The sequence below is a fragment of the Hemiscyllium ocellatum genome, chromosome 38 (assembly GCF_020745735.1).
Source record: "Hemiscyllium ocellatum isolate sHemOce1 chromosome 38, sHemOce1.pat.X.cur, whole genome shotgun sequence".
NCBI classification, from domain to species: Eukaryota; Metazoa; Chordata; class Chondrichthyes; order Orectolobiformes; family Hemiscylliidae; genus Hemiscyllium; species Hemiscyllium ocellatum.
Window position 1 is genome coordinate 33605882 of NC_083438.1, and position 14242 is coordinate 33620123.

Here is a 14242-nt window from a genome sequence, read left to right on the forward strand (position 1 = left end):
AACTTGCCTCAGGTTTATGAGAATGTCTGTGCTGAATTAGAATTCCTTTTCCTACTATAACAACACTCGAGACCTTCTCCACTTCAGTGTGAATTGGCTGTACCTTCCTGACTTCACTCTCTGCTTCCTGCGACTCATTTAATGAAGACATGCCGAACACCTCCTTTGAGCTAACCTTACTCTTAAACGGCGTCTCAGACACTCTAACACCTGCCTGTGGTATTACTGTGACCTCTAGTGATGGAACTTGTTTAACCATTGCTCCGGCCATGAAATGGAAAAATACCCAAAACCTGTTCCTGTCTGTTTAGCCTCAATGGGACTTTCCGTGATTGAGGGTGAGGCTGTGACTTTTACTTCTGTCACATTATCTCCCAGAAGTGAATCAGCTCCATCTTCAAGTAATTTTCTAACCATCCCGACTGCCCCTTAATTCAAAATCAGCAGGTATTTCAGTTAGACCCTGGAGAATGGAACTGGGAGATATTCTTCAGGTCTGCCACTTACCAGCAGTTTAACCTTCACTGAAATCTCTGAGGGGATATACAGATATATGCACACACACAGACACACACAGATACATTTACACATGTACAGATACACACACATATAGATATACATACACACTTAAAGAAACACACACACATACAGATACACATGTACAGGTATACACACACGTATAGATACACACAGAGATACATAGACAAACACACAGATCTACACACACAAATGCACACACACACACACAAACACATACACATAGGTACAGATACACACTAGGAGAAAGTGAGGACTGCGGATGCTGGAGATCAGAGCTGAAAATGTGTTGCTGGAAAACTGCAGCAGGTCAGGCAGCATCCGAGGAACAGGAGAATCAGGAGAATCCTGAAGAAGGGCTCATGCCCGAAACATCGATTCTCCTGCTCGTTGGATGCTGCCTGACCTGCGCTTTTCCAGCAACACATTTTCAGCTACAGATGCACACTAACAGGTACATACACACATGTACAGATACATACACACAGGTACAGATACAGACACAGATACACACACATGTACAGGTACATGTACAGATACACACACGTACAGATACACACACAGATACACACATACATGTACAGATATACACACATATAGATACACACAGATACATTGACACACATAGATACACAGACAAATACATACACACACGTACAGATACACATGTACAGATACATTCACACACAAGTACAGATACACACACATACAGATAGACACACAGATACATACACACGTACAGATACACATGTACAGATACATATACACATACAGATACCTACACACAAGTACAGATACACACACGTAGAAATACATACACACACAGATACACACAGACACATACACACACGTACAGATACGCACACAGCTACATACTCAGAGACACACATACACACACACACAGATACAAACACAGAGAAAGATAAATAATCGCTCACAGACAGACACATACATACACAAACACATGAAGTCACATACACGCAGAGACAATCACAGACACACGGTCACACATGCACACAGTGATGGAGACATACACATGCACAAAGTCACACACACACCATCACAGAGACTCACGCAGACACATACAATCACAAACACTGTCACACGTACACACAGAAAGAGACACACACAGTTAGATACACCCTCACATGGATATAGACACACACAGATAGATACACACACAGACATAGATAATCACAGACAAATATACACACAGATAGATATCCCCTCCCCGCTTTCAGCTCCCTGCTTTAAATTACACCGTGCATTGACACAAAGAGGAACTTGTTTTTGTAAGTCTCCCTGTGACCAATCCTGACCAGGGGGATGTCCATACATCAAATTACTGACTTCAATAACCCCGCCTCTGCTTTGCCATTGACTGAGATAGGAAGATGTCCCACCTCCCCGGTGCTGCATATATTAGCATCTCGTTAAGGTGCTGGCCTGAGTGAAGGTGCTGCAGCAGCACCCACACAGGACAGGGAGAACCAGGGTGTCTCAGCACCCACAGGGGAACAGGGTGAGCACCCATAGGAGACAGGGAGAAACAAGGTGTCTCAGCACCCCATATAGGAGACAGGCAGAACCAGGGTGTCTGAGCACCCACAGGAGACAGGCAGAAAGAGTGTCTCAGCACCCATCGTGTGTACGGACGGACACAGGGTGTCTCAGCACCCAGAGAGGAGAGGGACCATGGCGGAGTGTAGGACACGGACAAGTCTGTTGGCTTTCGGAGTGATGGTCTTAGCTCTTACCCGGCAAGGTAAGGAAAGCAGCAGAGTGTCTGTGTGTCTGTGTGTGTGTGTGTCTGTGTGTGTGAGAGAGAGAGAGAGAAAATGCATGGAGCTTTTGAATAAAGGACTTGACAATTTCTGACATGACAGCATCTGCCAAATTTTCATTGAAATCTAACAATACAGGGAGGAGAGATAGATACACGGGGTGGGGGGGTGGGAGCTGGAGGCATTGCACGCACAATATAGAAAAGATCTTTATTTCATTGGAACAAATGGCCACTTTTGTGTGTGTGTGTGTGTAGATATATATAAAAGAATAAGCATTTTTGTATGGACTTATTTCTGTTCTGTTCTGAACTCGCCTTCTGCAGAATGACTGTAATTGTGTGTGTCAATGTCGACTCAATTCTTGTGTTGCAGTTTAAGATGAAAATAATGCAGAAGTTTGACTCACAGGAGTTTGCTGCTCCCAGCTAATCAAAATGAAAGTAGATTTGTTTATGGGGGATGTGTGTGTGTGTGTTCAGGATGTTGATTTTATAAATGGGAGTTCTCCCCCCCAATTGGGGATCTTGGCAGTTTTCCAGGGGATTTTTTTGTTTTGTTTTCTGCTGTTTTGAAATAAGTCTTTGCAGATTTGGACACATTGTGTGTGTGTGCTGTACGTGTGTTACAGAAAGCCTTTTTATTTAAATTGTTGCATTAATCTCAAAAGCTGCACTTTCCAAATGACCGTGGTTGAGTATTTCCAGCACACCCCTTTGATGATTAAAGGCTGATGTCGAAGCGTTTCCAATCCTTTTTTTTTAAGTGATTGTCAGAATATCAGTATGGAGCAGGAAGGGGGTCGGGCAGATGGAGGTGAAAAACAGAGGAGAGATTGGTTGGGGGGTGTGTAAAGGTGGCGTAGGCCGGTCAAGATGGGGAGGGAGAAAAAAGACAAAGGGAGATTGGCAGCGAATGGGTTAAAGTGCCTTTTCATACATCAGAGGGAAAGGGAAAGATGGGGAACAAAGGAGGAAGGTGAGGGAGGGATGCAGACAGTACTCGGAGGTGGTTGTAGTGGGAGGGAGGGATGGAAGGGACCGTTTGATTGGGGTCTGGGATTATGCCAGGGATTGATACCACCAGAGAGAGAAGCAATGGGGTGAGTGTGGGTAAAGAGAAAAGCAGAGAGGGAGAGAGAGAGAGAGAATGCAAAAAAGCAACCTTTGTTCATTTCGCTAAGGGCAGTGTGTGCATGTCCATTCCCAAATGAGTGAGATTTCACTGTCTCCAGGGTGCGTTTCAGGGTGATTTAGGGGTGAGGGTGGGGGAGACCTGCTCTGTCATTCTTGGAGGTGAATCAGGGCAATGCAAACACAGAATTGCCAGCTCTGCTCGTTGTCGGTTTGACTCCAATTTGTTAACCGTGCAGAGTCTGACAGTGTGTAATAATGTCTCCCTCCCAGCACCATCACTGAGATTGCCTTTGGTAGAGCAGCCTCCCTTTAGCTCCCTGACTCTTCAAGGTCAGTCTTCACCAGCAACAATAAATACTTGAAATAACAACTTCAGAATTTAGCGGTCCCCAGGGTAGGGAGAGCACGAGGTTAGATACAAAGTAAAGCTCCCTCTACACTGTTCCCCATCAAACACTCCCAGGACTGGGACAGCACAGGGTTAGATACAGGGTAAAGCTCTCTCTACACTGTCCCCCATCAAACACTCCCAGGACAGGGACAGCACGGGGTTAGATACAGGGTAAAGCTCTCTCTACACTGTTCCCCATCGAACACTCCCAGAACAGGGACAGTATGGGATTGGATACAGAGTAAAGCTCTCTCTACACTGTTCCCACATCAAACACTCCCAGGACAGGGACAGCACGGGGTTAGATACAGAGTAAAGCTCCCTCTACACTGTCCCCCATCAAACACTCCCAGGACAGGGACAGCACGGGGTTAGATACAGAGTAAAGCTCCCTCTACACTGTCCCCCTATCAAACACTCCCAGGACAGGGACAGCACGAGGTTAGATACAGAGTAAAGCTCCCTCTACACTGTCCCCCTATCAAACACTCCCAGGACAGGGACAGCATGGGGTTAGATATAGAGAAAAGCTCCACACAAGCGCGCGCACGCGCGCGTGCACACACACACACATGCACATACACACACACTCTCACTCTCTCTCTCATACTCACACTAAAGCTGTCACACACTCTCTCCTCTCCCCTCTACCTCTCCCCTCTTCCCTCTCCCTTCTCCCCCCTCCCAGAGCCTGACTGGTGTAGTTGTGGAGTGCTGTTGGAACCGGGAGCTGCCACCCGTCAGGATGCCTTTCCTGGGCGCTAATCCCTGGCGCCTGGCACATGCTTTGCTCAGTGGTCTGTGTGATTGGTTTCCTGGCCCGCTTACTGCAGTGTCCCGTGTGCTGCTACTGGCTGTGGGGGCAGTGGGGGGGAGCAGAGGGGAACGGAGAGGTGATGTGGGGAGTGACTGCATTAGGGGAGGGAGTCACATTCAAAGCCTCACACCTCTCTCCGAGCTTGGAGAACACTGCATCCCCTCCCTGACGAGCCCCCCCTTCCATTGCAGGCAGCCTTCCTTAGTCAAATAGAGATTGCAATTCAGGGTAATGCATGACTATGTGTGGACACTGCATTGGGCATACTGTACACAGGCTTTGTCTTGTGTTTAAGGCAGACTGCACTTGTAATAGAGATGATGAATTGATTTGATTGATTGTTGGGTGTACCAGAGTACAGTGAAAAGTTTTGTTTGTTGGATCATAGCCCGCAGGGATGGTCAGATCAGACAGACTCAGGCAGAGGCCAGACAGGTAACATTGCGCAGGAAGTGCGCTAGGTAAGGGTTGGCACGGTGTCTCAGTGGTTGGCACTGCTGCCTTACAGCGCCAGGGACCCTGGTTCGATTCCAGCCTCGGGCGACTGTCTGTGTGGAGTTTGCCCATTCTCCCCGTGTCTGCGTGGGTTTCCTCCGGGTGCTCCGGTTTCCTCCTACAGTCCAAAGATGTGTAGGTTCGGGTGGATTGGCCATGTTACATTATCCATAATGCCCAGGGATGTGCAGGTTAGGGTAGATTGGCCATAGGAGATTATCCCATAGTGCCCAGGGATGTGCAGGTTAGGGTGGGTTGGCCATGCTAAATTGTCCCATAGTGCCCAGGGATGTGCAGGTTAGGGTGGATTGGCCATGCTAAATTGTCCCACAGTGTCCAGGGATGTGCAGGTTAGGTGCATTAGTCAGGGGTAAATCTAGGATAATAGGGTAGGGGAATGGGTCTGGGCGGGTTGATGTGGACTTGTTGGGCCAAAGGGCCTTGTTTCCACACTGTTGGGATTCTGTTTGCATTATCAGCACGATTTTAAAGTTCGAGAGCTCCGTTGGCCAGTCTAATAACAGCCAGGAAGTTGCTGTCCCTGAACCCGGTGGGTGTGTGTGTTCAGGTTTCTGTATCTTCTGCCTGACGGGAGAGATTATCGCGGTGGGAGGGGTCTCTGATGTGGGCAGGCTTCCCGCGGCAGCGAACAGAGTCCACGGATGGGAGCCTGGTGTCCGTGATGGTCTGGGCTGTGCACACCACCTTCTGTAGTGTCTCACGCTCCCTGGGCAGAGCAGTGTCCACACCAGGCCGTAATGCCCCCCCCCCTCCCCCCCCCCCCTCCCCCCCGGACAGTATCCTCTCAGTGGGAAATCTGTTGCAGTCGGTTGAGGGTCCTTATGGACAGGTCTGTGTCTCCTGGGGAAGGAGAGGCGTTGTCACATCCCCGTGGGACGTCCAGGACAGACTGTTGGTTGGGACGGGTGAAAGGTCTCTAGTTCAGGAGGGGATGGTCATCCTGAGGGGAGATTGGGTTGATTCTCTCTGAAGGTCGACAGAGGGAGATGTGATCTCACGGAGACAGAGACGGTCTAATGGGGATGGATGCTGAGAAACCGACTCCCTCTGAACCTCCGACACTGACTGGGGAGTGGGGGGAGATCAGTCTCAGGATGAGGGGGTCGGCCACGTGGGACTGAGACGATGAGCAACTCCGTCCTTCGGAGGTTTGGGAATCTTCGGAATTCTCTCCCACCCTCCCGTTCAGAGCTGCCCCATTCCGGACCACACTTCCGACTGGGATGTCGGTGTCTTGGAGATTGAAGGAGAGAAAGTGGGGGGGGGGGTGAAACCCAAGGCCGGACCTGGTCGTATTCAGTGGCAGAACAGGCCCGATGGGCCGAATCGACAAATCCTGCTGCTACTTCCCACAGCAGGGAATCGGGAAGAGTCATGGAATATTGGGCCTTATTTCAAGGGGGTTGGAGGTTAAGGGTTGGGAAGTCTTACTGTAACTGTACACATTGCTCGGGAGATCACATCCGGAATAGAGTCATAGAGATATACGGCACGGGAACAGACCCTTCGGTCCAACCCGTCCATGCTGACCCAGATATCCCAACCCAATCTAGTCCCACCTGCCAGCACCCGGCCCATATCCCTCCAAACCCTTCCTATTCATATACCCATCCAGATGCCTTTTAAATGTTGCAATTGTACCAGCCTCCACCACATCCTCTGGCAGCTCATTCCATACACGTACCACCCTCTGTGTGAAAAAGTTGCCCCATAATCCATTTTATATCTTTCCCCTCTCACCCTAAACCTATGCCCCTCTAGTTCTGGACTCCCCAACCCCAGGGAAAAGACCGTGTCTATTTGTCCTATCCATGCCCCTCATAATTTTATAGACCTCTATCAGTTCACCCCTCAGCCTCCGACGCTCCAGGGAAAACAGCCCCAGCCTGTTCAGCCTCTCCCTGTAGCTCAGACCCTCCAACCCTGGCAACATCCTTGTAAATCTTTTCTGAACCTTTTCAAGTTTCACAACATCTTTCCGATAGAAAGGAGACCAGAATTACATGCAATATTCGACATAAATGCGTAATTAAAACAAATCCCTTTTCGACTCGCTGCGATAGAGATTTTCATGGTTAAATCCTACACGAATGTTTGTCTGTTAAATGTTTTATTTTAATATTTGCACTACCTGTTCCCATTACTGAAGGATAGATATTGTTTAATTGGAAGCAGCTCAGAGAGGGGGGGGGGTCCCTGGGATGGAGGGATAGTCTCATGAGCAAAGGCTGAACAGGTTGGGACTCTACCCCCTGGGGGTTTAGAGAGAATGAGAGGGGGATCTGACTGAAACAAACAGGGGGCTGGACAGGGTCAATGCTGGGAGGGTGTTACTCCCCTCCCCATGGGAGAGGCTAGGACCCAGGGGGCACCGTTTCTGAATAAAAGGGGCACCAGTTTCAGACTCACTCTCTCAGAGGGTGGTGGGTCTTTGGAACACCCTTACCACAGGAAGGTGGTGGGGGTAGGGTCCTTGTATATATTGAAGGCCGAGAGAGAGATTCCCAATCAGTCGGGGAAAGGGGCCGCAAGGAATGTCAGATCGACCGCAGACCTGTAGAATGGCTCGATGGGCCAAATGGCCTCCTCCTGTTCGCAGCACACCTCCCACCCCTTTCTCAGCTCGACCCTGACCCGAGTTGACTACCACAGGTAGCGCCCCCTGCAGGACAAAGCTGAGAAAGGGTGGGGGGAAGGGGTAAAATTGGAAGGGGGAGGTGAGCAGGGGCGGGCCAGGAGGAAATTTGGGCTAGCACGACATTACAGCGGTGGGGTTGAGAGAATGGCTCACCACCCCCCCATCCCAACCAGCCCCTTAGGGATTGGTGGGGACGTGAGGGAGGGAGTGTGGGGTCCGGAGGGAGGGCGTGTGGGGAGATGGGTTAAGGTTGACCTGTTGAAGATAAACAGAAGATGAAGACTCATTGAGGGCTATCATGGAAGAAGATGACTGTGCATTTCTGTAGCACCTTTCGCTTCCTTCAGGGTGCTCCAAAGCCTCACGGGCACTTTGGGATCTTGTTGTCACAATGTAAGAAATGGAGTAGGCAGGTGGTGCACAGCAAGATCCCACAAATGACACTGACCTACAGATGTTGAGTGTTGCCAAAAGAGGAATGACTGGGGAGTTGTCTGACCCTCTCACAATGTGACACCCTCTTGTACTGACCCTCCGACAGCGCGGCGCTCCCTCAGCACTGACCCTGCGACAGTGCGGCGCTCCCTCAGCACTGACCCTGCGACAGTGCGGCGCTCCCTCAGCACTGACCCTGCGACAGTGCGGCGCTCCCTCAGCACTGACCCTGCGACAGTGCGGCGCTCCCTCAGCACTGACCCTGCGACAGTGCGGCGCTCCCTCAGCACTGACCCTGCGACAGTGCGGCGCTCCCTCAGCACTGACCCTGCGACAGTGCGGCGCTCCCTCAGCACTGACCCTGCGACAGTGCGGCGCTCCCTCAGCACTGACCCTGCGACAGTGCGGCGCTCCCTCAGCACTGACCCTGCGACAGTGCGGCGCTCCCTCAGCACTGACCCTCCGACAGTGCGGCGCTCCCTCAGCACTGACCCTCCGACAGTGCCCACTCCCTCAGCACTGATCCTCCGACAGTGCGGCACTCCCTCAGCACTGAACACTCCTTCAGCACTGACCCTCCGACAGTGCGGCACTCCCTGCTGGAATATTTTTGTTCTGGAGGTTTTTGGAGAGGAGGAGGGTGATTCTGAACTGGAGGCGTGTTGCTTTGTAACAGTGTCTGTTCTGGGAGAGAGCCATGACTCGATCTTATGCTAGCATGCAGTGTCTGAGTTTCTTTAATGTTTGAATCATTTGGAGAGTCCCCGGAGAGCCTTTGGTCTGAGCTTCCTTCCTGAGACGTATCCTGTATTCGAGTTTGGTTTTGCAGAAGTCACCAGTTCAGTGGTAACTGAGTTTCGGATCCTGTTGGTATTCCTGGAATAAGGGGAATCCACAGGGTTGGACAGTAGAGTTGATGGGACATGCTGGAGAAAAACCATCATTGAGATAATCTGATTCTCGACACTCTGCGTGCGACACAGGCTGCACCGTTCAAAATCAGCCTGCTGCATTTCTCTAGCGCCTGGCACCCTCTTGGGAAGTTACAGAATGTTTCCTTGAAGGGTGGTCCTGACCATGATGGACAGGCCACAGTTTGAGGCTCCCACAGATTAAAGCGTTCTGCTTTTTTCTTTGACACTTAGGGTCTGAGGCGTGAATACACATTCTCTGTATCGCACCCCGTGCTGTCCCTGTCCTGGGAGTGTTTGGGGGACAGTGTAGAGGGAGCTTTACTCTGTACCTCACCCCATGCTGTCCCTGTCTTGGGAGTGTTTGATAAGGGACAGTGTAGAGGGAGCTTTACTCTGTATCTAACCCTGTGCTGTCCCTATCCTGAGAGTGTTTGGGGGACAGTGTAGAGGGAGCTTTACTCTGTATCTAACCCTGTGCTGTCCCTGTCCCTGGGAGTGTTTGATGGGGGACAGTGTAGAGGGAGCTTTACTCTGTATCTAACCCCGTGCTGTCCCTGTCCTGGAAGTGTTTGATGGGGGACAGTGTAGAGGGAGCTTTACTCTGTATTTAACCCCGTGCTGTCCCTGTCCTGGGAGTGTTTTGATGGGGGGGGACAGTGTAGAGGGAGTTTGACTGTGGGATTGATTACCATTCTGTTATAAATACCCAGTTGTTGGAATTGTTTCAGAGAGGCCACGTGTGCTGTCGGTGTACGTTACACGTTTGATTGAGGTTGTCTTTGTGTTGGACAGGGGTGTGGTGGCTGGAAGGTATCACAGTGAGAGAGTCATTGTCAGTGTTTAGCTGCGGCTGAGCTGTGACTCTCTCTCTGCTTTGCACGTCTTCTCCAACTCCATGCGTTCTCTGGAACTCGAGACCGTGTGAAGATGCCTTCAGGTTCTCTGTGAAGTGCTTTCTCAAGCAGTCACTCCTCTGAGACACTCAGAATGTGTCTGAACACAGACGATAGACACAACAAGAGGCCATTCAGCCCCTCTAGCCCATACCGCTCTGCGGAACAAACATAGTCAGGCACTGAAGGGCTTCTGCCCGAAATGTCTTCTCTCCTGCTCCTTGGCCTCAGCCTGACCTGCACTGCCTTTTCAATGCTACATTTTCCGACACCTTCCTCAGCATGATTCTCCAATGGCAAGGTGACCTATTTAAGAGGAGCCACTAATAGGAATGATCCCCTTTAACAGGGGTGCTTGACAGAGAGAGAGAGAGAGAGAGAGAGAGAAGTCCTCCCTCTTTCACAAGGGTCTGTGATGAGGAGAGAGGGAGACTCCCTCTTTAAAAAGGGTCTGTGACAGAGAGAGAGAGACCCCCTCTGTAAACACGGTCCCTGACAGAGAGAGAGAGAGAGAGAGACCCCCTCTGTAAACACGGTCCCTGACAGAGAGAGAGAGAGAGAGACCCCTCTCTGTAAACAGGGTCCCTGACACAGAGAGAGAGAGAGAGAGAGAGAGACTCCCTCTTTAAACAAGGTCCCTGGCAGAGAGAATGAGACGGAGGGAGAGAGTGAGACAGAGAGAGAGAGAGAGAGAGAGAGAGAGAGAGAGACAGAGACCCCCTCTATAAACAGGGTCCCTGAGAGAGAGAGAGTGAGACAGAGAGAGAGAAAACCTTCCCTTTTTCATGGGGGTCCTGAATGGGAAAGATTCTCCTTTTAAAAAGGGATCTGGGCCAGAATTATCTGTGTCCAATTGATCTTTCCTTTTCTTTGGTTTTAATCAGACAAATTAACTGATATTCCGATGAGGATACTGACCATCTGTCCCTGAATGTTTAATTAATAGTGAGTACCACTCGGCAGAAATGAGAGAAGAGACAGGGGCCTGTACAGGGCCTGCTCAGTTTAATACCGGGACATTTTAGTTCCCGCAGTAACAGGGGGATAATGCATCTACAGAGGCAGCACCCTGTGACACAACGCCTTTTATCCTCACAGAGCATCCCAAAGCATTTCACACCCAATCACACACTTGGCCATTGAACACTGCTCAATGTTGACCAATAGGAAACGAGATAGCCAATTTGTTCAGAGAAAGCTCCCATGAATAGCAGTTTAATTCTGACACCAGTCATTTGCTCTTCCAGATATTATTGTATATATATATAGATCCTTTCGACAGTGCGGCGCTCCCTCAGCACTGACCCTCCAGCAGTGCAGCGCTCCCTCAGCACTGACCCTCCGGCAGTGCGGCGCTCCCTCAGCACTGACCCTCCGACAGTGCCCACTCCCTCAGCACTGACTCTCCGACAGTGCCCACTCCCTCAGCACTGACCCTCCGACAGTGCCCACTCCCTCAGCACCGACCCTCTGACATGCTCAGTCTTATTTAGTGCATGCTGTGATGGTGGGTCTGGAACTTGGAATAGTGTGAGTGAGTTTGGAACTGCCAATAACTCAGTGACATTGGAGCCTGAGGTCCGTGAGTTGGTCGATTGTGAGAGCTCAAAGTTTGTCATGGAGCGGAAACTTCCAGAATCAGGGCCTAGTCACCTCTAGCAAAGCCTGTGTGTGCAGGGTCAAAGATCAGCTGTCGGAGAGGGCAGAAATCATTTAAGTGTTTTTTTTCAAATCAACGAACACCGTTCCTGGTAATAAAGTGTCTTTTTTTTCATGTTGCTGACCTAATTTTTGCAAAACAGGAAGGGTAAGCCAGTGAACCATTGACCTCTGACTCCTTACAGCTTTGGGATTTACGGGAATTTGTTTTAAAAAGAAAACACATCAACTGGATCTTTTTATCTGTTGCTTCAGTTGCAAAACACGAATCCCTGCCAAACATTCATGCCAACCTTAAAAAGAGCAAGTCAGAGTGTATGTTGTTTTATCAGAGTGAATTAATCTGAAGTCACGCTGTTCAGCAGTTCCAAGTCAGAAGCCCTGAGAGGCTCTGGGTGTTTTATCTTGTGGTGTTTAATCTTTCGAATCAGTAATTAATATCTAACCGTTGACTGGGGACTGGTATATCGCTGCTGTGTGCCCAAAATGGCTGATTCTCCAGCTAACCAGCATATGCTGCTGTTCATAGATACCAGGGATGAGCGGAGGAGTTTTTTAACTGGTATTTGCACAGCCCCATGGGAGTTTAAGAATCTAAACAGGCAGCGGGAGCCACAGGGGCTGGGGTGGGTGCAGTACAAGTCCCTCAAAGAAGCAAAATGGACTAGTGCCTTAAATGAATAAGCAAAACCCCGAGATATGGAAGAGATGGTTATCCTATCCAGAACCTCAGTTGGTCAACATTGCACACAGTTCCAGTCTCCGTATCCCTCAGTCAGACCCACACTCGGAGCACCGTGCACAGTTCCAGTCTCCGTATCCCTCAGTTAGACCCACACTCGGAGCACTGTGCACAGTTCCAGTCTCCGTATCCCTCAGTTAGACCCACACTCGGAGCACTGTGCACAGTTCCAGTCTCCGTATCCCTCAGTTAGACCCACACTCTGAGCACCGTGCACAGTTCCAGTCTCCGTATCCCTCAGTCAGACCCACACTCGGAGCACTGTGCACAGTTCCAGTCTCCGTATCCCTCAGTCAGACCCACACTCGGAGCACTGTGCACAGTTCCAGTCTCCGTATCCCTCAGTTAGACCCACACTCGGAGCACTGTGCACAGTTCCAGTCTCCGTATCCCTCAGTTAGACCCACACTCGGAGCACTGTGCACAGTTCCTGTCTCCGTATCCCTCAGTTAGACCCACACTCGGAGCACTGTGCACAGTTCCAGTCTCCGTATCCCTCAGTTAGACCCACACTGGGACCGAAGACATTATTGCCAGGACAAGGTGAAAGAAGAGGCTGTGGGGGTGACCTGAGTGAGGTCCTCACAATTCTGGGAGGGGTTTCGATTGTGAAGATATAAAAATGTTTCCCCTTGTTGTTGGGGGCAGGGGGGTTGGCAGAATGAGACCAAAAGCGGGGCCATCGATAGATGGCAGTCCCGAATAAATCCAATGTGAGATTCAGGAAAAAATGTCTTTTCGCAGTGAGTTGTGGTGGGATGGGGATGAGAATGTGGGACTTGCTTCCACAGGGAGTGGGGATGTGGGGAATGTGGGACTCACTCCCACAGGGAGTGGGGGCATGGGGAATGTGGGACTCACTTCCACAGGGAGTGGGATGGTGGGGAATGTGGGACTCACTCCCACAGGGAGTGGGATGGTGGGGAATGTGGGACTCACTCCCACAGGGAGTGGAGGGGGGGTGGGGAATGTGGGACACACTCCCACAGGGAGTGGTTGAAGTGAATCATGTAAATATGTTGGGGAGTTGGAATGGGGAGGCTGGACACACAGAAGAGGGAGATGGTGGGAGGAGAAAGCTGGTACAGTGCAAAGGGGCCGAATGGCCTTTTTTCTGTGCTGGGAATGTCTGATTCCGATCTGAACTCAGTGCCTTGATCCGCGGAGGGTGCTGCTTTGTGTTTGTATGTAATATCTGAAGAAGCAGCCAGAGTTGAGACATTTGGGTGAATAGGTTTTGCTGGTGATGACATTGATGGAAATATTCCAAGGGACAGAGGTGTGGTCTGGGTGAGACTGGAGTATGGAACATTTCACACCAGCCAACTGTGTGCAGTCTTTCTACAGACTGGGCAGCCATCAGCACAACAGCAGCCTGCATTTACCTAGCACCTTTCCCCCTCCTCAGGCATCCCCGGAGGAGTCACTCAGGGATTTGACAATAAAACACTAGATGCGAAAAGGGAATCGAAGGGCTGGGGAGTTTTTTTTTGTCAGGAGCGTTATACCAAGCGAGGGAGAGGGGTGGTGAGGGAGGGGGGGAACACGTTTGCAGAGGTCCGGCTGCTCAGGGTGGGACAGATAGAGAGAGAGAGAGAGAGGAGTGTGGGGAGAGGGGACAGGCAGGGAGGGAGGCGGTCGAATATGCTTTGTCCCTGGGTGGTGACAATCTCTCTGCACTAGCTGCTGGCTTTTTGAAGAGTTAGTGAGCTCCACGTTAATAGCCAGTCCAGGCACCAGAGAGAGGGCGTGCTGAGGTAGCAGTTTTCTTTCAATAACT

The 14242-nt window shown here is 50.5% G+C and overlaps 1 protein-coding gene across 1 annotated transcript in view; it reads left to right on the top strand.

The window, feature by feature from the left end:
* The first annotated feature begins 1974 nt into the window (after positions 1-1974).
* Positions 1975-14242, top strand: part of cadm4 (cell adhesion molecule 4) — a 210442-nt gene continuing 198174 nt past the window's right edge. The window contains exon 1 of the mRNA XM_060852691.1: positions 1975-2302. Within this exon, the coding sequence (XP_060708674.1) occupies positions 2233-2302 (70 nt within the window). The 5' untranslated portion in view covers positions 1975-2232. The remainder of the gene's footprint in view (positions 2303-14242) is intronic.